Source organism: Chelonia mydas, chromosome 19 (genome assembly GCF_015237465.2).
Source record: "Chelonia mydas isolate rCheMyd1 chromosome 19, rCheMyd1.pri.v2, whole genome shotgun sequence".
Taxonomy (NCBI): domain Eukaryota; kingdom Metazoa; phylum Chordata; order Testudines; family Cheloniidae; genus Chelonia; species Chelonia mydas.
In genome coordinates this window covers 19,294,840-19,322,613 of record NC_051259.2, presented here as the reverse complement: position 1 = coordinate 19,322,613, position 27,774 = coordinate 19,294,840, and the positions used below count along the sequence as shown (strand labels likewise).

The following is a 27,774-nucleotide window of genomic DNA, read 5'->3' as shown; positions in this document are numbered from 1 at the left end:
TAGAACTGTTGTGGCTCTATGTAGTGCTGTGTTGAAGGTTCAGCGGTGTCACAGTAGCAACACCAAAAGTGTTTAAAGAAATGCTCCCCTACTACACAGTAAAAACTTATCTAACTACCAGCAATACCCCTACTTCATCCAGGAATAGATGAGGTTGCCAGGGGGCACTGCTTGTGCCATTTGTAGCCAAGCTTCCACCTGTGTAGTACCTTCCTTCTGCCTGATCAGCGTACCTCACGCCCTCTCTGAAGGCTTGATGTGCACAAAGCCTCATCGGAAGGTGGCAAACAGCTCAGTAGAGCCAGGGTGCACCTTTCTGACATCCGAAAGAATGTACACATGGCCCACAGGTGAGCCATTGGACCTCAGGTGTTTGACTTCATCCTTTAGTTGAGGAAGCCTTTTTCTACTGACTTGTTTTTTGCAGTCATGGGGGAGCCCAGTAAACAATGCTAGTTGCCTGTTTACCAATTCAGAGGTGAGAAAGAGAGAGGAACTTGGCAGATTATCCCTAAATGCCTTGCATACTTCTCTTGTCTGATCATTTTGAAGAATTTAAGACTTCAAAACTTACAGGTGCCGCCCTCAGCTTCTTTCTGTCTACTATATCTTTTTTTTAAAGTGTATGACACAGGGCAGTAAAGTAATGATTCTATCAACACCATTGTAACATTACACGTCCGTGCTCTGCCTTGATCTTTTGCATATTACTTCATTGCTAGATACACCGCTCACATTTTGAGGGGGAAGGATTGGAGGCAACTTGTGTTATGAATTAAAAACATATCTTGTAGTGGAATTAGCACCACGATGGAAAAGGAAGTCTAAGCTTCATGGTTCTGAAGTCTTTCTGGACTTCTTAATTTTACCAGCCTCCACTCCACACCTATTAGGTTCCTCCTTAATTAAGTATTCGTATCTGGAGGTTTGGGTTTTTTTTTTTTTTTTTTTTTTTTTAATTTACAGAGACAAATCTGTTCTTTGACTTTCAGGTTCCTAAAGAGAAAGATGAAATGGTGGAGCAGGAATTCAACCGTTTGCTGGAGGCCACCTCCTATCTCAGTCATCAGCTGGACTTCAATGTCCTCAATAACAAGCCAGTCTCCCTAGGACAGGCTTTGGAGGTTGTCATACAGTAAGTGACCTCATGCTTTACTGTTAAAAATTAATAGTCTCATAGACTTTAAGCCAGAAGGGACCATCATGATCATCTGGTCTGATCTCTCCTGCACGTCACAAGCGATAGAACCTCGCCCACCCACTCCTGTAATAGATCCCTAACCTCTGGCTGAGTTACTGAAGTCCTCAAATAATGATTTAAAGACTTCAAATTACAGAGAATCTACCATTTACACTAGTTTAAACTTACAAGTGATCTGTGCCCCATGCTGCAGAGGAAGATGAAAAACTCACAGGGTCTCTGCCAATCTAACTGGGGGGAAAATTCCTACCCAATCCCAAATATGGACCCTGAGCATTTTGGCAAGACACAGCAGCCAGACACCTGGGAAAGAATCCTCTGTGGTAACTCAGAGCCTGCCCCGTCTAGTGTTGCATCACCGGCCATTGAAGATATTTGCAACTGGCAGTTGTAGATTGGCTACATGACATTGTAGGCAGTTTCATCATCCCATCCATAAACTTATCTTTGAAAAATCATGGAAGATGGGGGAAATTCCAGAGGACTAATAGGTATAATGCTTGTCTATAAAAAGGGGAATAAAGACAACCCAGGGAATTACAGACCAGTCAGCTTAACTTCAGTACCCAGAAAGAGCAAATAATCAAGCAGTCTGTTTACAAACACCTAAAAGATAATATGGTGATAAGTAACAGTCAAGAACAAATCATGTCACACCAACCTAATGGCTTCCTTTGACAGGGTAACAAGCCTTGTAGATAGGGGAAAAGTGGTAGAGGTGGTGTATCTTTATTTTAGTAAGGCTTTTAATACTGTCTCACGTGGCCTTCTCATAAACAAACTAGGGAATATAGCTTAGATGGAACTATCAAAAGGTGGGTGCATAACTTCTCTGGAAATGGTTTTCCAACCAGTTATCAGTGTTTCACAGTGAAGCTGGAAGGGCATATCGAGTGGGGTCCTGCAGGGATCAGTTATGGATCCAGTTCTGTTCAGTATCTTCATCAATAATTCAGATAATGGCAGAGAGTACAATTACAAAGTTTGCAGATGATACCAAGCTGGGAGGGGTTGCAAGTGCTTTGGAAGATAAAATTAAAATTCAAAATGATCTGGACAAATTGGAGAAATGGTCTGAAGTAAATCTGATGAAATTCAATAAGGACAAATGCAAAGTACTCCACTTAGGAAGGAACAATCAGTTGCACACATACAAATGGAAATGACTGCCTGGGAAGGAGTACTGTGGAAAGGGATCTGGGAGTCATAGAGGGTCACAAGCTAATATCAGTAAACAATGTAACACTGTTGCGCCAAAAAGAAATAAAAAGCAAACAACATTCTGGGATGTATTAGCTGGAGTGTTGTAAGGAACACATGAGAAGTAATTCTTCTGACCTACTCTGTGCTGATTAGGCCTCAATTGGAGTATTGTGTCCAGTTCTGGGCACCAAATTTCAGGAAAATGTGGACAAAGAGGAGAAAGTCCAGAGAAGAGCAACAAAAATGATTAATGGTCGAGAAAACATGATCTATGAGGGAAGATTGATAAAAATTTGGTTTGTGTAGTCTGGAGAAGAGAAGACTGAGAGGCGACATGATCACAGTTTTCAAATACATAAAAGGTTTTTACAAGGAGGAGGAGGAGGGAGAAAAATTGTTCTCCTTAACCTCTAAGAATAGGACAAGAATCAATGGGCTTAAATTGCAGCAAGTGCACTTTAGGTTGGACATTAGGAAAAACTTGCTAATTGTCAGGGCAAAGTATTCAAATAAATTGCCCAGGGAGGTTGTAGAATCTCCATCACTGGAGCTTTTTAAGAACAGATTAGACAAACACTTGTCAGGCATGGTCTAAAATAATACTTAGTCCTGCCATAAGTGCAAGGGACTGGACTAGATGACCACTCGAGGTTCCTTCCAGTCCTGTGATGCTATGATTACCCGTATTAAAAACTGAAGCAAAGCATTCATTTAGGTGTTGGTCCGTACCTAGATTCTTTCATCGCCACCACCTCCACAGAGAGTAGTGGTCCCACTTCTTTCCTTGTTTTCTTCTTATTTATATGGCTATAGAACCTTTTACTAATGGTTTTCTTTTCCTTTGCAAGGTCCAACTCTGCTTGTTTTTTGGTAGATCTCACTTTTTCCTTGCACTTACTGACTTCCAAGAGGTAGCTTTCCTTGGTGATCCATCCCTTCTTCCATTCCTTGTAGGCTTTCTGCTTTCTCTTGTTAAGCAAAAAGATTCTTTTCCCCAAGAATCAGGCGAGCACAGACAGTACTGAAGGAGGATTTATTCACAGCACCGGGAAGACTGGTAAACAGCTTCAAAAATATGGTGCCACGATGGCCAGTTATATACATTCTCTTATTAATTCATTTGCATTTATTTGTACATTGTTACAAGTAAAAAGAAAACTCTTAACAAAGATAATAATAGGAACAGTACATACTGTGATACAGCATGGCCAGACGGCAGCAGGAGAGTGTTAGAAGGGAGCTTTATACCCTGTAGAGGGAAGAAAGTTGCTATAGATTAATTAGAGCACCTGAAGCCAGTCACTTGATACAGCCCCCCTGCTTCAATCAGACAAGGAAAGGAGTTGAAGCAGAGTGGATTGGTGTTGGAGCAGAGAGCAGTTAGGAGGAGTTGAAGCAGAGTGGATTGGTGTTGGAACAGAGAGCAGTTTGGAGGAGTTGAAGCAGAGGAGAGTTTGGAGAAGTGCTGTGGTGGTCTAAGAAGACCAAGACCCTAGGTAAAGGGACATCTGGTTTGTGCAGAGGGAGGGCAGGAAGCCCCACAAGCTGAAGGGCAGGAAAGGGAAGTAGCCCAGGGGAAGGAACCTCTAGTTCAAACGGTTTACCGCTATCCCTAGGGCCCCTGGGCTGGGACCTGGAGTGGAGGACAGGCCTGGGTCCCTCCCTCTCCACTCCCCTCCCCTAAGACACTAGTGGGGCAGTTAATACCCCAGTTCAGGGGCGAGAAACAGAGCCCTGAACCCTTCCCAAAAAGAGAGAGCACAAGACCCATCAAAGAAGTGCCGCAGTTTGCCACAATATGTATAGAGGTCATCCTGATTACATCAAGTATCTATGGCTACCTTGCGGGGGGAAGAGGCTGGGTGGGGGGGTAGGGATGAGTGCTCACAGATATCTGGGGGTGGTCAGCATTGTCCTTCCTTACCAATAAACTGAGTTACTGGGTGGATATTTGAATATCTGAGTTATCATGTATTGACAGAAGCCATTGTCCTTGGGCCTCTGAAGCATTTCTGCTTGATCTGTGGTTTCTGCCTTAGCTGTTAGCTAAATTTTAACTCTTGCTTGACAATTCCCTCCTGTTGACATATCAAACTTTTAGGTGAGATAAAGTTAATACTTGGATATACATGATCTGTTTTAGGGTTGCCCAAGGGGGGAGGGAGAGGGGAATTGGGGGAAGGGGGTAAAGGTAGGAAACATAGTAAGATTTTTAAGTGTGTGTCTAAAGTACCCACACATGACAAGAGAGGTTAATAACACAAATATAGGAGCAGCAGCAGCTGTTGTTTGGACAGTGGCCCACTGGGAGATGGGGCTGTAGGGTGCATTATGAACAGGATTTTTTAGTCAGGTGATGGTTTGATTGGAGAGCTGGACTTCAGTGTGACCTTTGGTGACGTGGTTATGAACGGTGGTAGATGCAGCAGCCAGGACTACTTTGAGAAGTAGCCCTTGGCCAGTTGAACCACTATATTGTCCAGGTATAGGTTGTTATACCACCGAGGAGCCGTTGTTATTCCAGTGAACACACAGTCGGGGAGGTGCACATAGAATCATAGAATATCAGGGTTGGAAGAGACCTCAGGAGGTCATCTAGTCCAACCCCCTGCTCAAAGCAGGACCAATCCCCAATTAAATCATCCCAGCCAGAGCTTTGTCAAGCCTGACCTTAAAAAACTTCTAAGGAAGGAGATTCTACCACCTCCCTAGGTAACGCATTCCAGTGTTTCACCACCCTCCTAGTGAAAAAGTTTTTCCTAATATGCAACCTAAACCTCCCCCACTGCAACTTGAGACCATTACTCCTTGTTCTGTCATCTGCTACCACTGAGAACAGTCTAGATCCATCCTCTTTGGAATCCCCTTTCAGGTAGTTGAAAGCAGCTATCCAATCCCCCCTCATTCTTCTCTTCTGCAGACTAAACAATCCCAGTTCCCTCAGCCTCTCCTCATAAGTCATGTGTTCCAGACCCCTAATCATTTTTGTTGCCCTTCGCTGGACTCTCTCCAATTTATCCACATCCTCCTTGTAGTGTGGGGCCCAAAACTGGACACAGTACTCCAGATGAGGCCTCACCAATGTCGAATAGAGGGGAACGATCACGTCCCTCGATCTGCTGGCAGTGCCCCTACTTATACATCCCAAAATGCCATTGACCTTCTTGGCAACAAGGGCACACTGTTGACTCATATCCAGCTTCTCGTCCACTGTCACCCCTAGGTCCTTTTCCGCAGAACTGCTGCCTAGCCATTCGGTCCCTAGTCTGTAGCGGTGCATTGGATTCTTCCGTCCGAAGTGCAGGACCCTGCACTTGTTGAACCTCATCAGATTTCTTTTGACCCAAACCTCCAATTTGTCTAGGTCCCTCTGTATCCTGTCCCTACCTGCTACCGTATCTACCACTCCTCCTAGTTTAGTATCATCCGCAAATTTGCTGAGAGTGCAATCCACACCATCCTCCAGATCATTTATGAAGATATTGAACAAAACCGGCCCCAGGACCGACCCTTGGGGCACTCCACTTGATACCGGCTGCCAACTAGACATGGAGCCATTGATCACTACCCGTTGAGCCCGACAATCTAGCCAACTTTCTACCCACCTACATCACCTAGGGTAAATGAGTCAGTAATTTGCAGGCACATGAAAGTGTTTGTCTGGCACTGTGGTGGTCCGTACATGTAACAAGATGCAGCGGTGATGAAACACCACTGAGTAGCGGATACTTGTACAGCAATTTCACCATCTGCAAGAGGAAGGACATCCACAACCACAGAAGAGGACAAGGTTAAAGGACGAAAGGTAGAACAGGAACACACAGTGTAACTGTCCGTTTCTGTACAACAGTTTGAGGTTGTCATCAGTGTAGCGTCACCGGGGGATGGTGCCAGATATTCGGATAGCCCTACTTTGTACACTATATCGTTAGTTACATATTTAATAGACTTAAAATGGAAAGAAGAAGGAAACACATAGGTAGGGATAACAGAAGGGTACACGAAATTAAAGGAGAAGGGTGAGTCTGGAGGAAGTAAAGAGGCTACTGTTAGTTGAGTAGAAATGCCCGCAATGTGGGCAAGGGTAGGGGAGGAAAGGGTATGGGACGGGGGAAAACCCAGGCATACATTTAACATGTCGTCTTTTGCAGTGTTAAACAGATCACGAGCTAGCATATCACAAGCATGACCTTTAGCTTGTGACTTAGCCAGGTTGACTATAGCATTTGCGGGTTTTTTTAATGATTTTGTAGAAATCCTTTATGACTACATTAATTGCAGTTAGAGTATAAGATAACCCGGTCTTAGTATGCTTAAGGGCTTGGGTGGTTTGGCCTTTGACCCAAGAATTGTATGACTTTTCAAAATTCAAATTAAGAGTATTTAGTATGGAACTGGAGCTTTCAAAAAATCCTCCAATGTCACCTAACATGCTGCGTTTTTGTCTTTTGGCTGTACGGGCTTGAATAATATATTGGTGCATTAGAACCTATAGCTGGCCCTGAAGCCATCGCAGGGAGCTGGGGAGGTCTGAAGATACATTTTACAAGGGTGCCGAAAAACTGGACAAATCATATTTAACTTGAACGGAAACCATAAGAATTATGCAAAAGTGTTTTGTTGGGGCCTACTTGAATAATGCCGTCCGGGGGGTAGAATCCAATGTCGGACAGACAGTAGGCAGGGAGAATCCACAAGTGTTTAGACTGTAACAATGTATATTAGTAAAATGCAAACATTTAACCGGGTGCACACACTGTTCCTGACAGTAGTGTCCCTCCATCCTAGGTTCCCACAGCAGAGGAGGAATGTCCTGCATTTACAAACACTGTCATATTCCTGAAAACTACCCAGTCCTCCCACACACATTCACATCGATACTCTCCCAACCTATTAGCCTCATAAATGTTGTGAATTTTAACCGATCCATCAGAGACCCTTGAAATAGAATAGTTTGTTTTAGTGGAGTGTCCTTAAATTGGCAGTCTGTCACACTAAGCTTGATAAGTTTATGGAGGGGATGATATGATGGGATAGCCTAATTTTGGTAGTTAATTTATCTTCGACTATTAGCGATAGATATGCCCAATGGCCTATGATGGGATGTTAAATGGGGTGACATCTGAGTTACTACAGAGAATTATTTCCTGGGTGTCTGGCTGGTGAGTCTGGCCCACATGCTCAGGGTTTAGCTGATCGCCATATTTGGGGTCGGGAAGGAATTTTCCTCCAGGGCAGATTGGCAGAGGCCCTGGGGGTTTTTTGCCTTCCTCTGCAGCGTGGGGCACGGGTCACTTGCTGGAGGATTCTCTGCACCTCAAAGTCTTTAAACCATGATTTGATGACTTCAGTAGCTCAGACATAGGTTAGGGGTTTGTTCCAGGAGTGGGTGGGTGAGCTTCTGTGGCCTGCGTTGTGCAGGAGGTCAGACTAGACTATCATAATGGTCCCTTCTGACCTTAAAGTCTATGATTCTTTTCTTTTCCCAACATTTTATGGTTGGGCACCCTGGAATTGGAGGCCCTATATGTGTGGGCGCACATCCCACGAGGCTAAATACCCATTTACAGTCCATATTTGGTGAGATGCAGGGAGGGAGCCGAAGGCTGCTCCCGGGCTGTGGTAGTTGGATTGGGACCTTGGGCCCAGGATCCTTATGGGGGCGAGCTTGTAACCACGATAGGTCCCAGGTGGTCCGGTCTGGGGGTAAGCCAAGTGTCTGGTTTCTTTACCCATTTGCCGCTGCCTCCTGCAGGGAGTTGCACATACTGACCAGCTTTTAAACAGGTATTTTGTGTAACGTGTACCAAGGGCGGGTCCCAGGAGGCTGCGTCAGGTATGTTTGCCAGGAAGATGAACATGGGGAGCCACATTTGTTACCTAAAAGGATACAATATAAACAGAATGAATTCATTTATACATTTTAATTCTGGTTTTATGGACCCATGTTGAGATTCCTTGCACTTTCACCGAGGTATTTGTATGGGCCAATACCATGTGCGGGCCAGAGTATTTTGGCTGAAGTACTCTGGGGTTATGTGTCCTTACCATAACGTGATCTCCCTCCTGTATGTCCGCCCAAGACGGGGTTTCTGGAGGGTCCTGGGCTGCTTGTCGATCTTGGACAGTTAGTTTTAGGGGTTGTAAGACTTAATTTAAATGTTTGATATATTCCCGTACAGTGTCAGAGACCAGGGGGAGGGAAGCCGGGACTACACATCCTTCACTCAGCAACATGGTCATTCCAGTAATGAGTTTGAAGGGCAAAATTCCTGTGCTGGCACTAGGGCTTACCCTCATAGAAAGAAGGGCAGTGGGTATTTGTGCTACCCAGTTGGTTCCTTGAGATAGTAAAGCCTTTGTGGGGGGGTTTTTTAAAGTTTGGTTTGCTCATTCTACCAGTCCAGAACTCTCAGGGCGGTATGGACAGTGGAATTTCTGTTTGATGCTTAGGGCAGCGCAAACCTCCTTCATGATTTGTCCTGTAAAATGCGTTCCTTGAGCTGAGTCTATTGAACAGGGTAGGCCCCATTGGGAGCAAAATTCGTTGGCCATTGGCCACTGTTCCTGCATCATTCTTAGAGGTGGGGAAGGTTTCAGTCCATCAAGTAAAGTGATTAATTAGAAGCAAGCAATATTTTTTTTTCTTTGGTAGGTAGCAAGGGACCTATAAAATCAATTTGAATTTTTTGCATAGGGCCCGTGGGTCGAGGCTGATGCCTTATGGCTATTTTAAGCTTTTTGCCTTCATTACATTTAGCGCATACAAGGCATAGTCATGTATGTCCGCTGTCATTTTGGGCCACCACCACTTTCCCTTTATGTGGTACAGCATAGCTTTTGGGTTTGGATGTGTTGGCAGGTGTTAGAGATCACAAAGGTGAGATATAATTGCTCTTGAAGCCACAAACTGTTGGTCCTTTGTAACCCAGGTATTGTTTTTGTCAATTTTGCATTCTCAATCCATATCCATTTTTTCTTTTTAGGACATTGTTCTTGCAATTCAGGTAAAGAAATTTGTTTCAAGTCAGAAATTTGGGTGGCTGCTACTTGAAAATTGTCCTGAGGCATTGTGGCAGCCTTTTTGGCCGCCTCGTCTGTGGCTGCATTTGCAAGGGAAAGAGGGTCATTGTTTCTGGTATGTGCCTTGATTTTAACTACAGCCACTTTAGATGGTTTTTGGATTGCTTCCAATAAATTTGCAATATACCCCCTCATTTTTAAGAGGGGTACCAAATGAAGTGAGGTTTTAAGAGGGGTACCAAATCAAGTTGCAATGGGGGAGGTTTAGATTGGATATTAGGAAAAACTTTTTCACTAAGAGGGTGGTGAAACACTGGAATGCGTTACCTAGGGAGGTGGTAGAATCTCCTTCCTTACAGGTTTTTAAGGTCAGGCTTGACAAAGCCCTGGCTGGGATGATTTAACGGGGACTTGGTCCTGCTTTGAGCAGGGGGTTGGACTAGATGACCTTCTGGGGTCCCTTCCAACCCTGATATTCTATGATTCTATGATTCTATGATCCCCTGTTAGTGTAGGACTTTAAGTAATTATGAACCACCCCGAAAGCTTAGCGGCTGTCCGTGTAAATAGTTACATTGTGACCTTTAGCCAAAAGGCAGGCTTGCATTAGGGCCATTAATTATGCTACTTGGGCTGAACAAGATTGTGGCAAGGGACCCAAGCGAAGGCACGTACCTGACAGATTGCAAATTGCCCAGCTGGTGTAAGGTTGGCCGTTAACATAGTATTGGGATTTATTGACAAACAAAACAAAATTAGAAAAAGGTAGTGGTTGTTTAGATACAACTTGGTCCTTGACCATAGTATTTTTAGAAGATCACTTATGGGGTTCCCCTATTGTTGGCATTAAGGTAGCAGAATTAAAAAGATTAGCGTGTGCAGTTGTAATGTGTGGGCTTAAAAGGGTGCATTCACACTTGGGCCATCTGGCTGTGGTGATTTTTGAAAATTGGCCCCCATTCAGGAATTTATGCACTGCATGTGGCACAAAGATTGTGTGAGGGGCCCCAGAGACTAGAGGGGCTGTGACTGTTACGGTCCAAGAAGCTGCCTGCACAGCTTGGAGACAGTGATTCAAGGCTAGAGCTACCGAATCAAGACGAGTGGAGAAGTAGGCCACAGGGCAGTGCCCGTCTCTGTGGTTTTGAGTGAGCACAGCAACAGCCTGGCCATCCTGTATATGTGTCCGAAGCTTAAGTGGTACTGAGGGGTGGGGGAACCCAAGTGCAGAGGCAGAAAGAAGGGCTATTTTAAGTTTAGTTAAGCAGTGGTTGTGCTCTGGTGACAAAGAAATGAGGTCTGAGGAGGCTTGAGCCCCTCTAAGGAGGTCATTAAGAGATTGTGCTAGGGTGGAAAAAGATGGGACATATTGTCTGCAAAAATTTAGAAGACCCATTAGTTTGAGTAGCTTACACACCGTTGTGGGTCATGGGGCTGCAGCAATTGCAATTCGATGGTCTGAGGTGAGGGCTTTTGGGTCCTGGGAGACCGTATAGCCCAGATATTGAACCGTAGGTAAAACTACGTGGGCTTTTTGACGATTAACTTTTAGGCTTGCATTTGCCAAGGCGTGAAGTAGCAGTTGGAGGGCACATAAGTGATTAGAGGCCGTGGAGGATGCAAGCAGTAAATTATTCACATATTGTAAACACACAGAGTTGGCAGCAACCCAATTTACTGAGGAAAGAGCCTTAGCCATAACTTGATGAAAAAGGGTGGGGGCACTGTGAAATCCTTGGGGCAGGCAGGCCCAGCTGTACTGAGTGAGGCCAAAGGTGAATGCAAACCAGGGCTGTGATTCTGGGTGCACGGGAAGGCTCCAGAAACGGTTAGCAATGTCTAACACAATAAATATACATTAAGAAGGATTAAGGCCCAAGAGGGCCACTGATGGGTCGGCAACGACAGGGGCAAGTTTGTCTGCGTGTTGGTTAACAGTACGGTAATTAATGGTAAGGTGCCAGGAGCCATTAGATTTTTTTAATTGGCCAGATGGGGGAGTTGGTGGGGGAGGAACAGGGAACCAGTATGCCTTGCTGAAGTAGAGAGTAAGTAATATCACCTACTGTGTTCATGGCCTCAAATTTGAGAGGGTATTGCTTGGTAGGTGGAGGAGTTGGCCGGTAACCTGGATGAGTGGGCTGAGATGAGCAGGCACCAAACCACAAGACATCTTATTTTTTGCCCACACTGAGGGAAATCTGGAATCTAAGTCTTGAAAAAGATTAGATGTACCCCAAGTAAGAGCCACAGATTTGGCAGTTGCAACAGAAAAGAGGGACGTATCATTGCGGAGGGGGATGGTATGAGTACGCATAAGTTTATTGGTAAATGAAACTGTACTCTGAGCGAGGTTAAGAGTTGCTGCAAGATCACAGAGGGCGTTTATGCCCAGAATAGTCCCCCCTGTATTTGGAGCTACATAAAAAGACTGAGTCCAAAAGAATAGATTAGATTTTACAAGAACAGGATAGCTTTTGTAAGCCGTGAGTTGTGCACCTCCGATCCCTGAAATAGTAATATACTGTTTAGTAGTGAGGAGGGGGAGGTCAGTAATGGAAACAGATGCTCCCGTGTCCACAAGAATTGTGCATGGCTGGCCCCTTATTTATGCTTGTAAGTGTGGCCTTGAGCGGTTTATGTTTGCATTAGCAGTACTGACAGTCAAGGCGGCCGCTGAATCTTAGTGGGTCATAGCATTTAAAAGCCTGGCCATTTCCTTTTTATTCAGGTGCGAGTAAGGGTTGGCAGTTGTTTGGGACACCGGGTGGGGCTGGTTCCCCAGGGTTATTCGGCTTGGGCACCTGGCTGCCCAATGCCCGGTCTCCCTGCACACAAAACATCGGGAGGTAGGGGGGATAGTAGGGGCAGGACCAGGTCGGAAGGACAGTGAAGTACTGTGGGGATTTGGCTGGCCATGATGAGGCTTTTGGACTTTACGTTTGCAGTTTTTTTTGGTGTGTCCGGGACACCCACAGTTCTTCTTCGAGTGATTGCTCATGTGTATTCCACAATAGGTGTGCGTGCTCTCCACATGCACTAGTGCTGGAAGTTTTTCCCCTAGAAGTACCCGTGGGGGGGGGGGGGCGGGGGAAGCGACCCCTGGAGTGGCGCCTGCCTGGCGCGGTATAAGGGGAGCTGCGTGCTCCCCCCACCCTCAGTTCCTTCTTGCCGCCAGTGAATGTGCATCGGAACTGCTTGGCTCCAGCTTTGCTGTAGCTCATCCCCAGAACTGTTTGTTCGTTCAGTGTTAGTACCTGTAGATAGTTGTTTAGTTAGTTTAGTCAATGAGCCCAGGCCGGGGCATGCCCTGCGCCCCGGGGTTTGTCGTGTGGCTCTTGTAGGTGGTCTATGCCAAGAAGTGACCCGCACACAGACTGTTTGCACTGTTTGGGAGAAACCCATATCAGCGAAAGGTGCAAGATTTGCAAGTCGTTTAAGCCTCGGACCAAAAGAGAAAGGGATATTAGGCTCCGGGCCATCCTGATGGAGTGGGCGCTGACCCCGACTCCGACACGCCGCTCTGAACCGGTACCTGGCACCGTGGCGTCGGTACGCGGTGACCCTCCGGTGCCATCGACCAATCGGCACCACTCCACCTCCGCGGGGCGCACCAAGAGGGCCAGGAAGACTCCCTCTTCACAGTGGCACTGAGGAAAGTGTGGGACAGAGGCTAGGCCCATGTCAGACCGTCCTTGATCCCCACCGGGCCCCAGGCCTCCGACTCACGTTGAGCGGAGTAGCTCGGCCCCTTCGGAACAGGCCTGTCCGGATACCATCCATGCCTGAAGCCCTGCAGGCGGCCCGGAACATTGTGTCCATGCCAGTGCCTGGAGCACTGCTGATGTCGGGCCCATGCTCCAGAGGCAAGCCACCGCTGGGATCTCTACATTCGCCTCCAGCCCAGTACCGGTCTCAATCGAGGGAACATTTCCAACGCCGTTCACCGCCCAGCGACTGCTCGGGGCAGAGTCCATGTGGATCGCCCTCGATGCCGACGAGACTGTCTGGCTGGGTTCCATCCGTCCGGGACTCCCGCCACCGCTCGTCCTCAAGGAGCAAATATTGATGGTACCGCAGTGGGCGTCACCAACGATACTTGTCTTGGAGAGGGCACCGCAGTCAGTCATGGCATGGTTATCGATGCCGTTCCCGCTCAGACTCCCGCTCCAAGTCCCCGCCAACACATCGCAGCCCCGGGCATCGATTGCCGGCATCTCACCAGCGCCAGTCCGTCCACCAAGGCCATTCGGGAGCAGCTGTTACCGTCGGTACCAATCCTCCATGTCGAGATCACGGTCCCGTGGCCGTCGTAGATCCCGGCACCGCTGCTCCTTCGGTCCAGTGATAGCAGCGGATCTTACGCCAAACTGGTCTCCAGTCGTAGCCGTCCCTCGATGGGCCGGGCCAGCCAACCTGAACAGCTGGCCCCAACGGTGCCACAGCAGATGCAGTGGCACCGAGCGTTGTGGCCAGCCCAATGGTACCAGTGGGCACTGTGGCCTCCGGCGCAGCCCCTGGTGGGAGCCTGCTCGGTGGCCGGAGCTTCGGAGGCACCGTCAGCCTCCCTCTCCAGACCCCCAAGAAAGGAGTCGGTGGGACATATGTCCTCGGCACCGTGCTCGGAGTCCGACCAGGTGGTCGACCCACCGGTGCTGGACGACACCCAGAGCACTGCACTGGCCTCCTCGCCCCACCCGGAGGAGGCGATTGCGGCCCCGCCCCCCTCCGCCCTGCAGGAGGACTTCAGGGCCCACCAAGTAGTCTTAAAGAGGGTGGCATCAAGCCTCCACCTCCAAGCAGAGGAGATGGAGGAGCCCTCAGACTCCCTGTTTAACATGCTGTCCCTATTGGCACCGGGTAAGGTGGCCTTGCCTCTCCATGAAGGGGTGGCTAAGATTTCAAATGCCCTGTGGTAAACACCAGCCTCGTTGACCCCCATCTCTGAAGAGGCAGAACGCAAGTACTTTGTACCCACTAAAGGGCATGAGTACTTGTATACCCACCCGGCGCCCAACTCCCTGGTGGTCGAGTCGGTCAACCACAGGGAACTGCAGGGTCAGCCAGCCTTGACCCCAAAGAACAAAGACTTTCGGAGACTGGACTCTTTCGGAAGGAAAATATATTAGTCTTCGGGCTTCCAGTTACTTGTGGCAAACCATCAGGCTCTCCTGGGCAGGTACGAATTCAGTCTGTGGGGCTCCCTGCCCAAGTTTGAGGACTCCCTCCAGGAGCGCGATAGGAAGGAGTTCAAAGCTCTAGTGGAGGAAGGGGCAGCGGCCGCTAGGGCGTCCCTGCAGGCAGCCGTGGATGCCACGGCCACATGATCAATGGCCTCCGTGGTGTGCATGAGACGGGCGTCATGGCTTCTGCTCTCTGAGCTGTCCAGTGAGGCATGCAGGATCCATGCAGGATCTCCCGTTTGATGGGAAAGCTCTGTTTGTGGCAGGGACAGATACAAGGCTGCATGGCATGAAAGACTCCTACACGACCCTCCAGGCTCTGGGCCTCTATGTCCCGGCTCCGGCAAAACCTAAGTTCAAGCTGCAGCAGACTCCTGCCCAGGCCGCCCTCCCGAAGTATGAGGCCACCGATAAGAAGCAGCGGGACTGTAAGAGAAGCCCTCAGAGGCAGTCTCAGCCTGCCTCCCAGCCTGGGTCCTCCAAGTGCAAGCAGGTGGGGAAAAGGCGTTTTTGATGGGACACTCGGGGGCACCCTGCCAGTCCTCACCAGAGATCCAATAAAGCTCCCCTTCTCCAATCGGTTGTGTGCTTTCCTCCCGGAATGGTTGCGTCTAACCTTGGACCGATGGGCTCTCAACACCATCTCCCAGGGTTACACCCTCCAGTTTATTTCCTCCCCGCCCCACCCCCGTCCCTCTTGGGGGACCCCTCGCACGAACCTCTGCTTAAGCAGGAGGTGGGCTGGCTCCTAGGACTAGGAGCGTTAGAGGCGGTGCCCGAGGAGTTCATGGGCAAGGGGTATTACTCCCGTTATTTCCTTATCCCGAAGGCCAAAGGGGGGCTCAGGCCCATCGTGGACCTGCAAGGTCTGAACCAGTACATGGTGAAACTCAAGTTCCTCATGGTCTCCCTGGTCTCCATCATCCCCTCCCTGGATCCCGGGGACTGGTACACTTCCCTCGATCTACAGGATGCGTACTTCCACATCCACATATTTGAGGGACACAGGCTCTTCCTCCGTTCCGTGGTGGGACAGAATCATTACCAATTCACGGTCCTCCTGTTTGGTCTGTCCACTGCCCCCAGGGTGCTTACAAAATGCATGTCGGTGGTAGTGGCCTACAGCGGGGGGTCCAGATTTCCCTATCCGGACGACTGGCTTGTCAAGAGCACCTCCCGGTCGCAGGTGAGGGATCACGCGGTGCTCCTTCTGTCCACGTGCACCACCTTAGGCCTCTTGGTAAACAACACCCAGTCCCCATTAATCCTAGTCCAACGCATAGAGTTTATCGGGGTGCTCCTGGACGCAGTGTCGGCCAGGGCCTCCCTCCTGCCAGACAGATTCGAGACCCTGAAAGGTCTCATCGACTCAGTCACAAGGTTCCCAGTGACAAGAGCCAGGGTTTGCCTGCAACTCTTGGGTCACATGTCGGCATGCCCCTCCAGCTCTGGTTTTCTCACAGTTCTCCCAGGCCACGGGCAGGATGGACAAGGTCTTCACCATGCCGGACTCTGGGGTTGACCACCCCCTCTCGCACCTGGAGGGCCAGGTAGTCCGGGTCCTCACGGAAAACAAGGCCTCAATGTTCTATATCCGCAGGTAAGGCGGGGCCCGATCCTCTGCCACGAAGCCCTTAGGCTGTGGGACTTCTGTACAGACCAGGATATCCACCTGAAGGCCTTCCACCTACCTGGTGCCCAGAACGAGAGAGCGGATCGCTTGAGCAGGGACTTTGCCTCGCAACACGAGTGGTCCTTCCACCCGGAAGTGGCCCACCGGCTCTTCTGAAGGTGGGGAACTTCCCAGGTGGACCTATTCGTGACTTGGCAGAACCGGCGATGCCCCCGGTTCTGCTCCAGGGGCCGCCTGGCGAGGGGCGCTATCTCCAATGCCTTTATCCTGTCCTGGTCAGGCCAGCTTCTCTACACCTTTCCCCCGTTCCCTGTAATCAGCAGGGTCCTGGAGAAGATAAAGGACAAGGTCCGGGTCCTCCTGATTGCCCTGGGATGGTCCAGGCAACATTGGTACGGGACCCTCATGGGCTTTGCAGTAGCTCCGCCATGGCCGTTGCTGCTCCACCCGGACCTGTTGTCTCAGGACCAGGGCCGCCTCCCCCATCCCAACCTAGCAACGCTTCACCTCACAGTGTGGCTGCTCAGTGTTTAGGCGGAGAGGAAAGGACGTGTTCAGAACAGGTTCAGCGTTTAGGTTGGATATTAGGAAAAACTTTTTCACTAGGAGGGTGGTGAAACGCTGGAATGCGTTACCTAGGGAGGTGGTGGAATCTCCTTCCTTAGAAGTTTTTAAGGTCAGGCTTGACAAAGCCCTGGCTGGGATGATTTAGTTGGGGATTGGTCCTGCTTTGAGCAGGGGGTTGGACTAGCTGGCCTCCTGAGGTCCCTTCCAACCCTGATATTCTATGATTCAGCACGTCCTCTTGGAATGTAGACAGCCCTCCGCTTGCTGTGCTTATTTGGCGAAATGGTCCCGTTTCTTGAGGTGGGCAGAGGACCAGGGTGTCTCCCTGGTGGCCACCCTGATCCAGGTTGTCCTTGATTACCTCCTCCACCTGAGGGCCCAGGGCCTGGCGCCCTCGTCAGTCAAGGTGCACCTGGCAGCCATATCGGCCTTCCATCCGCTGGTGCACGGTATTTTCCCATGCTATGACTGGCCGGTTCCTTAAGGGTTTGGATAGTCTTTTTCCATATTCTAGACCCCTGGTCCCACAGTGGAACCTAAACCTGGTGTTGGCTTGTCTCACGGGGCCCCCGTTTGAACCACTGGCCATGTGCTCCTGGTCTCACTTCTCGTGGAAGATGGCCTTCCTGGTTGCAATCACGTTGGCCAGGCGAGTCTCAGAGCTCAGGGCCCTGACCTCCGAGCTGCAGTACACGGTCCTTAATAAGGACAAGGTCCAGCTCCTCCCACACCCCGCGTTCCTCCCGAAGGTGGTCTCTGCCTACCACGTGGGTCAGGACATTTTTCTACTGGTCCTCTGCCCCAAGCCTCACGCGTCCAGTGAGGAGCGCCATCTCCACACGCTCAATGTGCGGTGGGCTCTGGTTTTCTACCTCGAGCGGACCAAGCCGTTCAGAAAGTCCTTGCAAGTGTTCATCGCCTCGGCTGAGCACACGAGGGGCCAGCGGATTTCCACTCAGCGGCTTTCCAATCAGATCACTTCATGCATCCGCTCCTGTTATGAGCTGACGGGTGTCCCCCCACCACCCACTGTGAGGGCACACTTGACTCAGGCGCGGGCTTCGTCGGCTGCCTTTGTGGCCCACGTCCCCATCCAGGACATTTGTAGGACTACCACGTGGTCTTCGGTTCACACGTTCATCTCCCACTATGCGATCATCCCCCAAACCAGGGATGATGCTGGGTTCGGCAGGTCTGTCCTCTGTCCTGGGAACTTGTGAACTTCTACCCACCTCCAACAGATATAGCTTGGAATCACCTATTGTGGAATACACATGAGCAATCACTTGAAGAAGAAAAGACAATTATCTTTTCCGTAACTGGCATTCTTTGAGATATGTTGCTCATGTCTATTCCACATCCCACCCTCCTTTCCCTCTGTCAGAGTTTTCTGGCAAGAAGGAACTGAGGGTGGGGGCAGTGCGCAGCTCCTCTTATACTGCGCCAGACAGGTGCCACTCCAGGGGTTGCTGTGGGCGTGCCCTCCTCCCCCCCTCCCCCCCAACAGGTACTGCTAGGGGAAAAACTTCCGGTACCGGTGCATGTGGCGAGCACGTACACCTATTGTGAAATATACATGAGCAATACATCTCGAAGAGCACCAGTTATGGAAAAGGTAACTGTCCTTTTATAGCAAATTACATTATTTTTTGCTGTTACCACAGCACAGCGAGCAGACTTGCTTTTTATTTTTTTACTTGTTTGGCTTTGCATTTAGAGGCCCACATACAGATGGATTTATAATTAGAGCCTGGGTTCACTCCCAAATTAAGGGTTTTTTGCAGGTGGGAGTTAAAACCATTTTTTAACATCTTTAGAAACAGCTGATTTTTGGGGGTTTGCAATGCCTGCATTGCTGGAATAGATTTTTCTTTTTTCTTTTTTTTTTTATAATATTGAGCCGCAGGCTCGTTCTTGCCTTGTATGCAGCCCACGATTAATCCCCAGTTACCGGCTCTGTTCCCCAAGGCTTCTTGGATGGCTTCCTTAAACTCAGTGGAAGCGCGGGTCATATTATTTTCAGATTCAAATTTAACAGAGGCCCAAACATCCTTTTATAGGGAGCTTGGCCCATGATAGATCAGGGCATTTAGCTTTTAAGATATAAAGATCCTGGGATGTTACGTATAGGTGGTAACCATTTGGCTTTTTTTTTTTTAAAGAATATTAAATTTTGGTCTTTGCACTTTAGATCAGTGAGATCTTTCAGGTTTCAGAGTAACAGCCGTGTTAGTCTGTATTCGTAAAAAGAAAAGGAGTACTTGTGGCACCTTAGAGACTAACCAGTTTATTTGAGCATGAGCTTTCGTGAGCTACAGCTCACTTCATCGGATGCATAGCATATCGTGGAAACTGCAGAAGACATTATATACACACAGAGACCATGAAACAAAACTTCCTCCCACCCCACTCTCCTGCTGGTAACAGCTTATCTAAAGTGATCATCAAGTAGGGCCATTTCCAGCACAAATCCAGGTTTTCTCACCCTTCCTCCCCCCCCCCCCCCCCCCCCCCCACACACACATACAAACTCACTCTCCTGCTGGTAATAGCCCATCCCTCTTTGAAACCTCTCTTTATAATGCGCATGATAATCAAGGTGGGTCATTTCCAGCACTAATCCAGGTTTTCTCAACCCCCCCCCCCCCCCCCCACCACACACCCCCCTCCAAAAACCACACACACAAACTCACTCTCCTGCTGGCAATAGCTCATCTTACAATGTGCACAGCAATAATCCAAGTTTAACCAGAACGTCTTGGGGGGGGGTTTGTAGGAAAAAAACAAGGGGAGATAGGCTACCTTGCATAATGACTTAGCCACTCCCAGTCTCTATTCAAGCCCAAATTAATAGTATCCAATGTAGTATCCAATGTACATTGGTCAAACTGGACAGTCTCTACGTAAAAGAATAAATGGACACAAATCAGATGTTAAGAATTATAACATTCATAAACCAGTCGGAGAACACTTCAATCTCTCTGGTCACGCAATCACAGACATGAGGGTCGCTATCTTAAAGGAAAAAAAGTTCAAATCCAGACTCCAGCGAGAAACTGCTGAATTGGAATTCATTTGCAAATTGGATACTATTAATTTGGGCTTGAATAGAAACTGGGAGTGGCTAAGTCATTATGCAAGGTAGCCTATCTCCCCTTGTTTTTTTCCTACAAACCCCCCCCAAGACGTTCTGGTTAAACTTGGATTATTGCTGTGCACATTGTAAGATGAGCTATTGCCAGCAGGAGAGTGAGTTTGTGTGTGTGGTTTTTGGAGGGGGGTGTGTGGTGGGGGGGGGTTGAGAAAACCTGGATTAGTGCTGGAAATGACCCACCTTGATTATCATGCGCATTATAAAAAGAGGTTTCAAAGAGGGATGGGCTATTACCAGCAGGAGAGTGAGTTTCTATGTGTGTGGGGGGGGGGGGGGAAGGGTGAGAAAACCTGGATTTATGCGGAAATGGCCCTACTTGATGATCACTTTAGATAAGCTGTTACCAGCAGGAGAGTGGGGTGGGAGGAAGTTTTGTTTCATGGTCTCTGTGTGTATATAATGTCTTCTGCAGTTTCCACGATATGCTATGCATCCGATGAAGTGAGCTGTAGCTCACGAAAGCTCATGCTCAAATAAACTGGTTAGTCTCTAAGGTGCCACAAGTACTCCTTTTCTTTTTTTGAGATCTTTCAGTAAGCCCCTCATTTCCTCTGTGCTGAGAGGAGTGTACTTATAAGTATTATGGGCCACTCTGTTTTCACCTGTCCCTGACCACCAAGTGGTCATTACGAGAGGGGCCAAGGGAGCACTGGCACTTAATTCTGGGTTAAAAGGCGGAGGAGGGAGCCAGTTATCTCGATCTTCCCCCGTGTGTGCTAGGTTCCAATTCTGAATTTGTTTTTCAAGGTGTTTTTAATTAATTTTATTTTGGTCTTTATCAGTATCGCCGCCTAAACCAATGTCAGTGAAATTACCCTTTTCATAGAATCATAGAATATCAGGGTTGGAAGGGACCTCAGAAGGTCATCTAGTCCAACCCCCTGCTCGAAGCAGGACCAAGTCCCAGTTAAATCATCCCAGCCAGGGCTTTGTCAAGCCTGACCTTAAAAACCTCTAAGGAAGGAGATTCTACCACCGCCCTAGGTAACGCATTCCAGTGTTTCACCACCCTCCTAGTGAAAAAGTTTTTCCTAATATCCAATCTAAACCTCCCCCACTGCAACTTGAAACCATTACTCCTCGTTCTGTCATCTGTTACCATTGAGAACAGTCTAGATCCATCCTCTTTGGAACCCCCTTTCAGGTAGTTGAAAGCAGCTATCAAATCCCCCCTCATTCTTCTCTTCTGTAGACTAAACAATCCCAGCTCCCTCAGCCTCTCCTCATAAGTCATGTGTTCCAGATCCCTAATCATTTTTGTTGCCCTTTGCTGGACTCTCTCCAATTTATCCACATCCTTCTTGTAGTGTGGGGCCCAAAACTGGACACAGTACTCCAGATGAGGCCTCACCAATGTCGAATAGAGGGGAACGATCACGTCCCTCGATCTGCTGGCAGTGCCCCTACTTATACATCCCAAAATGCCATTGGCCTTTTTGGCAACAAGGGCACACTGCTGACTCATATCGAGCTTGTCGTCCACTGTCACCCCTAGGTCCTTTTCCGCAGAACTGCTGCCTAGCCATTCGGTCCCTAGTCTGTAGCGGTGCATTGGATTCTTCCGTCCTAAGTGCAGGACCCTGCACTTATCCTTATTGAACCTCATCAGATTTCTTTTGGCCCAATCCTCCAATTTGTCTAGGTCCTTCTGTATCCTATCCCTCCCCTCCAGCGTATCTACCACTCCTCCCAGTTTAGTATCATCCGCAAATTTGCTGAGAGTGCAATCCACACCATCCTCCAGATCATTTATGAAGATATTGAACAAAACCGGCCCCAGGACTGACCCCTGGGGCACTCCACTTGACACCGGCTGCCAACTAGACATGGAGCCATTGATCACTACCCGTTGAGCCCGACAATCTAGCCAACTTTCTACCCACCTTATAGTGCATTCATCCAGCCCATACTTCCTTAACTTGCTGACAAGAATACTGTGGGAGACTGTGTCAAAAGCTTTGCTAAAGTCAAGAAACAATACATCCACTGCTTTCCCTTCATCCACAGAACCAGTAATCTCATCATAAAAGGCGATTAGATTAGTCAGGCATGACCTTTTGTTGTATGCTAGCAACAATACGGCGTGCAGAGGAGCTGGTTTCTTTTAGTTTTGCTCTTAGAACCTTGTTTTCTGCTTCAAGCTCACTTAGCTTGCGTTTGAAATCTGCCTTTTGATTCAGCTACGCTGTAAGAGCCTTTTGGAGTATTTCCAACTCTTGCAATTTCCTTTCATATTTGCAATACATTATTACAATCCCCTTCTTTAATTTTCCTTTTGTTTGACCAGACCACCACAACACGCTGTCCATCATACTCATACCCTCATTTCATCCATTTTTTGCCATTGTTTTTTGAACCTTTTCAGTTTCCCTTTTATAAAATCAATGAGTCTTCCTCCCATAGAGGGCATCATTGATGTTCCCCGGGGCCAGTCAATGAGCCTCCCTCCTGCAGAGGGTATCATTGGTGCACCCTGGGGCACGCCAATGAGTTCCCGTCCCACAGAGGGAATCATTGATGCATTCTGGGGCAACTTATACGACATTGTATCCCACTTAAGCGGTGCTTCAGGGGAGACCGACTGAGCACACCCTTGTACTCAGTCTGCTGCAGCACACGCCCTGGTGCTCAGTATCTGGCAACGCAGCCTTCTCTTCCAGCGATCCCTGCACCCCAAAAACTTGGCCACAAACACAGTCCCTTTCAGTCCTCTTGTCTGTGCGTCCTATATGTGGTTCGTATTAAGAAGGGGTGTGAACGGGTGTCTTGGGGAGTCCCAAACCAAGGTGCACTCTAGAGGTGGTAAGAAAAAGGGTCCTCACCTCTATCCCTGGTTGTGAGAAACGCTCAGAGGATTCTCGATCACATCCTATTCACTGCGCCAAAGGCAAAAAGATTTTTTTCCCCAAGAATCAGGCAAGCGCAGACAATACTGAAGGAGGATTTATTCATGGCACCGGGAAGACTGGTAAACAGCTTCAAAAATATGGTGCCACAATGGCCAGTTATATACATTTTCTTATTAATTCATTTGCATTTATTTGTACATACAGAGACAGACATTGTTACAAGTAAAGAGAGAGCTCTTAACAAAGATAATAATAGGAACAGTACATATGTATAGAGGTCATCCTGATTACATCAAGTATCTATGGCTACCTTGCTGGGGGGAAGAGGCGGGGTGGGGGGTAAGGATGAGTGCTTACAGATATCCGGGGGCCCTGTGGGTGGTCAGCATTGTCCTTTCTTACCGATAAGCTGAGTTACTGGGTGGACATTTGAATATCTGAGTTATCAATTATTGACAGAAGCCATTGTCCTTGGGCCTCTGAAGCATTTCTGCTTGATCTGCGGTTTCTGCCTTAGCTGTTAGCTAAATTTTAACTCTTTCTTGACACTCTTAATAACCTGTTTGAGATGCTTGCTCATCCAGCTTTGGTCTTCAACTCTTTGCTGTGAATTTTTTCCCCTTGGTTGTGATGCAGGCTTCGGATAGTTCCTGTAACTTTGACTTCACGCCACCTCCACATTCAGATCCTTGAGTTCTTCAGTCCAGTCCACTTCCCTAACTAATTCCCCTAATTTTTTTTAAATTTGCCTTTTGAAATCAAGGACCATAGTTGCAGATCTATTTTTGTTTCTCCTTCCATTTGGTTTAAACTGAATTAGCTCACGATCACTCGAACCAAGGTTGTCCCCTACAGTCAGTTATTTTATGAGCTCCTCACTACTTACCAATACCAAATCTAAGGCTTTGTCTACACTACACACCTTTTAGCGACATGGCTGTGCTGCTGCTGTTGTGCCACTAAAAGGTGCGCAATGTAGCTGCTGTTTGTCAGCGGGAGAGAGCTCTGCTGCCGACAAAAGATTTCCACTCCCAACAAGTGATAGTAGCTTTGTCGGCAGGAGAGTACTCCTGCCAGCAAAGCACTGTTCACATCTGTGCTTTTTGTCTGCAAAACTTTGTCGTTCGGGGGTGTATGTATTTGTTTTTTTCACACCCCTGAACGGGAAAAGTTTTGTCGTTCAGTTTCCAGTGTAAACAAAGCCTAAAATGGCATCACCACTTGTTGGTTCGGCGACTGTTTGGAGAAGTCGTCTGTCAGCTATCACATCCTGGAAAATCTCGGCCCTACTATTATTAGTTGTACTTGTCTTCCAGTCTATATCTGGGAAGTTAGTCTCCCATAATCACACAATTTCCAGTAGTACTTATTTAACTTAAAAAGGTCTCTGTCCCTATCTAGATTGGATTCTGGGGGTCTGTAGCCAATACCAAGCTCTGTTCCAGGGGAACCTCTGGGAGATTTCTTCCCCAAAATGATTTGGATACAAACGGACTGTATTTTATCCATTCCATTACTTCTGATTTCTTTACAGTCTCCCTCATCATTATTATACAATGCTATTCCACCACCTTTACCTTTATTTCTGTGTTTCCTTAACAGCACATACCCTTCAATCCCTGTACTACAGTCACGATGACTATTCCACCCTGTTTCTGTTATCCCTATAATATCTGGTTTCACTTCCTGCACCAGTAGTTCTAGTTTCTCCATTCTGTTACCCAGGCTCCTTGCATTAGTATCATCTTAATTGTTTCTGCTTGGTTTTGCCCAGATTCCTCACCTGATTAGGCACAGTCATTCTTCTGCCAATATCGCCTGCTTGGCTGTTAGCTACATTGGTATTGGCACTATCTTTCCTCTTAATATCCATTCTTCTATCCTTTCTCCATTGCTGTGTTTTCTCTTCCTTGATTTTCCTCCCGGTCAATATTGGAATTGGGCATGGCGATTACATGAGTCTTCCCCCGTAAGGATTCTGTTTAGATTTTCTTAAAGTACATAGTCATGATGACTTCTTGATAAATCTTGGTTTCTTGCAGCCACTTGGCACATATTGTGTCCAGCATTTGTGTGCACACCCTTTCCACATTTTTAGTACTGCTTTGTAGACACAGGATGAGGAATATTACCTTAACCAGTATCTGCCTTGAAAATTCCTCTTCCATTAGTGATCTAGTAATTAATAAAATAAATGGATATTTGACATAGCACAAAGGTGTGATACAGCATGAAGTCCACATATTTGAATCCTATTTGTCTGGAAACATTTCCTGCAAGTAAGAATTTCTACCCTGTGGCTTTTGGTAGGTTGTCCTATGTTTAGCTACTAGCTAACCAACTGCTTTCTTTTCATGAGTTGTACAGTTGCTGAAGAATACACCCCATTATTTACTGAAATAACACTTTTCTGGGTTCTATTTTATTACTTTACACTCATGGCTCAGATGTTGATGAGAAAAGCATGCAGCTTACTAGGATTTCCCAGTTAAAATAATCTCTGGCTTCTTTCCCCACCCCTAGATTGCAAGAGAAGCACGTGAAGGATGAACAGATTGAACATTGGAAGAAGATAGTAAAAACTCAAGAGGAGCTGAAAGATCTCCTTAACAAGGTCAGACTTTCTCCCATGGATGCATACTCTCCTTTCACTTCCTTCTCTTACAAATGCACTGGAAAAAGTTATTAGGACTTAAAGGAGAAACTGATTTCAGAAACTGATTACCATCATTACATTTAATGTTTATGTGAAAAGGAACTAGACCTGGAGAAATAACAAAATTTTATCTGGATTTTATCAATAAGGAGGGCAGCAACACTATTCATAAATGAATAATAATGCTTTTTTGGTCCACAAGGAGAAGTTGTGTTGTGCCAGGGAAGCCCCAGGGAAACTATATTAATTTTTTTAAGCTGGGGCTTTCCTAACACTGAAGGACACTTTTTCTCTTCTGAGAACCTCACAGTCTAAAGACAAACAAGTAAGCAGAGGCCAGGGAAAGTAGGCAGTTTATATAGACATCACCTTGATTCACTGTAACCATCATGGCAAAAGTGACTGTTTAAGGGTGACTTAAATATGGATGGGATAGGGACCTTCCAGATGAGTACAAGAAGCCTGTATAAAGAAAACAAGACCCCCTGGAAGAAGGTACAACAATGATTGTGCCAATAGCTGACACACATGGACAAGACTGTGAATACTTATGGAGTGGAGAGGATGGAGACAGTGCAAAGCAATATGTAAAAGCAAACCAGCTCTTCCTTGAAAGCATCACTGTAATAACCACTTCTGTTGGAAATGCTTATTGCAGATTATGGTTTGTGATGGGATTAATTTACAATTGTTTACAAAGTCACCTTAATTATCTTAAGGTAAATAAAAAGATGTTTAGTCATTTAGAAACATACAGCATTGAAACACTTGAAGATTTAGTGCAGATTAACTGTTACAGGTGATGCTGCTATCCCTCTAGAGAAAGCGCATAGAGTTCTGGCATCTTTCCTACCCTCAACAGTTCCACTCTGTATGCTTTGCCAGAGGACAGTAATAGCTTATACTGTGCACGTTAGTCAGAAAATCTCTAGAAATGTACGATTGATGGTTCTTACTGTAGTGCCCTGTGAGGTGCAATTTGACATAAGCAACATCCCTTATAATAAGGGGGGAAGTGCCGCCAGTGGTGTGTCTGTTTTTGAGGCAGAATTCTTATTTTCACTGTAAATGTTACAAAATCTCCCTTTTTTCCCCTTCCCTCTTCCCAGATGGTGAATTTAAAAGAGAAGATTAAAGAGCTCCATCAGCAGTATAAGGAGGCATCTGAAGTAAAACCACCTCGGGATATTACTGCAGAGTTCCTTGTGAAAAGCAAACACCGAGATCTTACTGCTCTCTGCAAGGTAAGGAATGCCATAAATACAAGGGTTTCAGTCTACAAACTTTTGTCTTTAAAATCTGAACGACAACCTGATTATGTAAAATTGTGTCAGGTACACTTTTGAAGAACTGCCTGTGTGAAACTGCTCTGAAATGTTCACGTGCATGTTCCCTGTGTTAGAGCCTTCTGGAAAGTGATAATGGGACCACATGAGCTCCTGTCACAACATAAATGTGTTGAGGAATTAGTCCAGTTTTAGATCACAGTTCCGCTTTGGCACTGTTGGACACTGTCCAAAACAGGCATCCAACTACTGTGCATGTTGAGATGGCAGTCTGGAAAGAAAAAGTTCATGTTCAAAGAGATTTGTTTCCTGTAAGGCCAAAATGTCAGTGATTGATAAATATGAAAGAAACTTGCAGAGGTTGCGAGAGGCTCACCTGCCTGAATATGGCTCCATTTATGCCAGATTGGCTCTTTCAGCTTGATGAGTGATTTGTCCTTTGGTGCTCCCTGCTTGGGCCTAGGAATTGGATTCCTCCAGTTTTGCTCCTCTGTAGAATCCAAATACTTGTGAAGCAGCCTGAGTGCTCTTTAGATCCAGTCATTGACATCCTCCTGGCTCAATACACTGTGACACTACAGGACCTCTGACCAGGCGACAGAATGCTCCCTCGGTTTATGTTTGGAATCATCTTGTAAGTAGCACCAGGAGTAATCGTGAATGAGTCTGAAGGCCTTGAAACTGAGGTGCATTAGATCTAGACTTGAGAACTGAGGTGGTTCCCTTGATTCCATTAATTCCAGAGTAGTCCTTGGATCCAAACTGTGTCTGTCCTACTTCATCAGCACCTGGTGTGGGAACCAGTGAGCAGTCCCTGTCACTTCTCTCATTTAGATTTTAGACAGATTCATTACGCCCTATCAATCTTTTCCTGAAGGGAAGCTTAGATTTAATACCTTTAGGGCACACCTCCAAATCCATCACAGATGAAGTTATGGGAAACTTTATAGTTTCCCAAATCTCAGAAAATAGGCTCCCCATCTTATTCATAGAACTTTAAAAACCTTCCCCCTGGCTTT

At 47.2% G+C, this 27,774-nt stretch overlaps 1 protein-coding gene across 6 annotated transcripts in view; it reads left to right on the top strand.

Moving 5' to 3' along the window:
* The window catches only part of KDM1A (lysine demethylase 1A), a 170,891-nt gene that overhangs the window by 72,770 nt on the left and 70,347 nt on the right, over positions 1–27,774 (top strand). For 3 of the 6 annotated variants that reach the window (XM_043532231.1, XM_043532230.1, XM_037881554.2), the window contains 4 exons: positions 993–1,135; positions 9,391–9,411; positions 25,337–25,427; positions 26,579–26,713. In XM_043532231.1, the coding sequence (XP_043388166.1) occupies positions 993–1,135; positions 9,391–9,411; positions 25,337–25,427; positions 26,579–26,713 (390 nt within the window). The remainder of the gene's footprint in view (positions 1–992; positions 1,136–9,390; positions 9,412–25,336; positions 25,428–26,578; positions 26,714–27,774) is intronic. The other 3 variants (XM_037881555.2, XM_037881558.2, XM_037881556.2) reach the window with 1 other exon arrangement.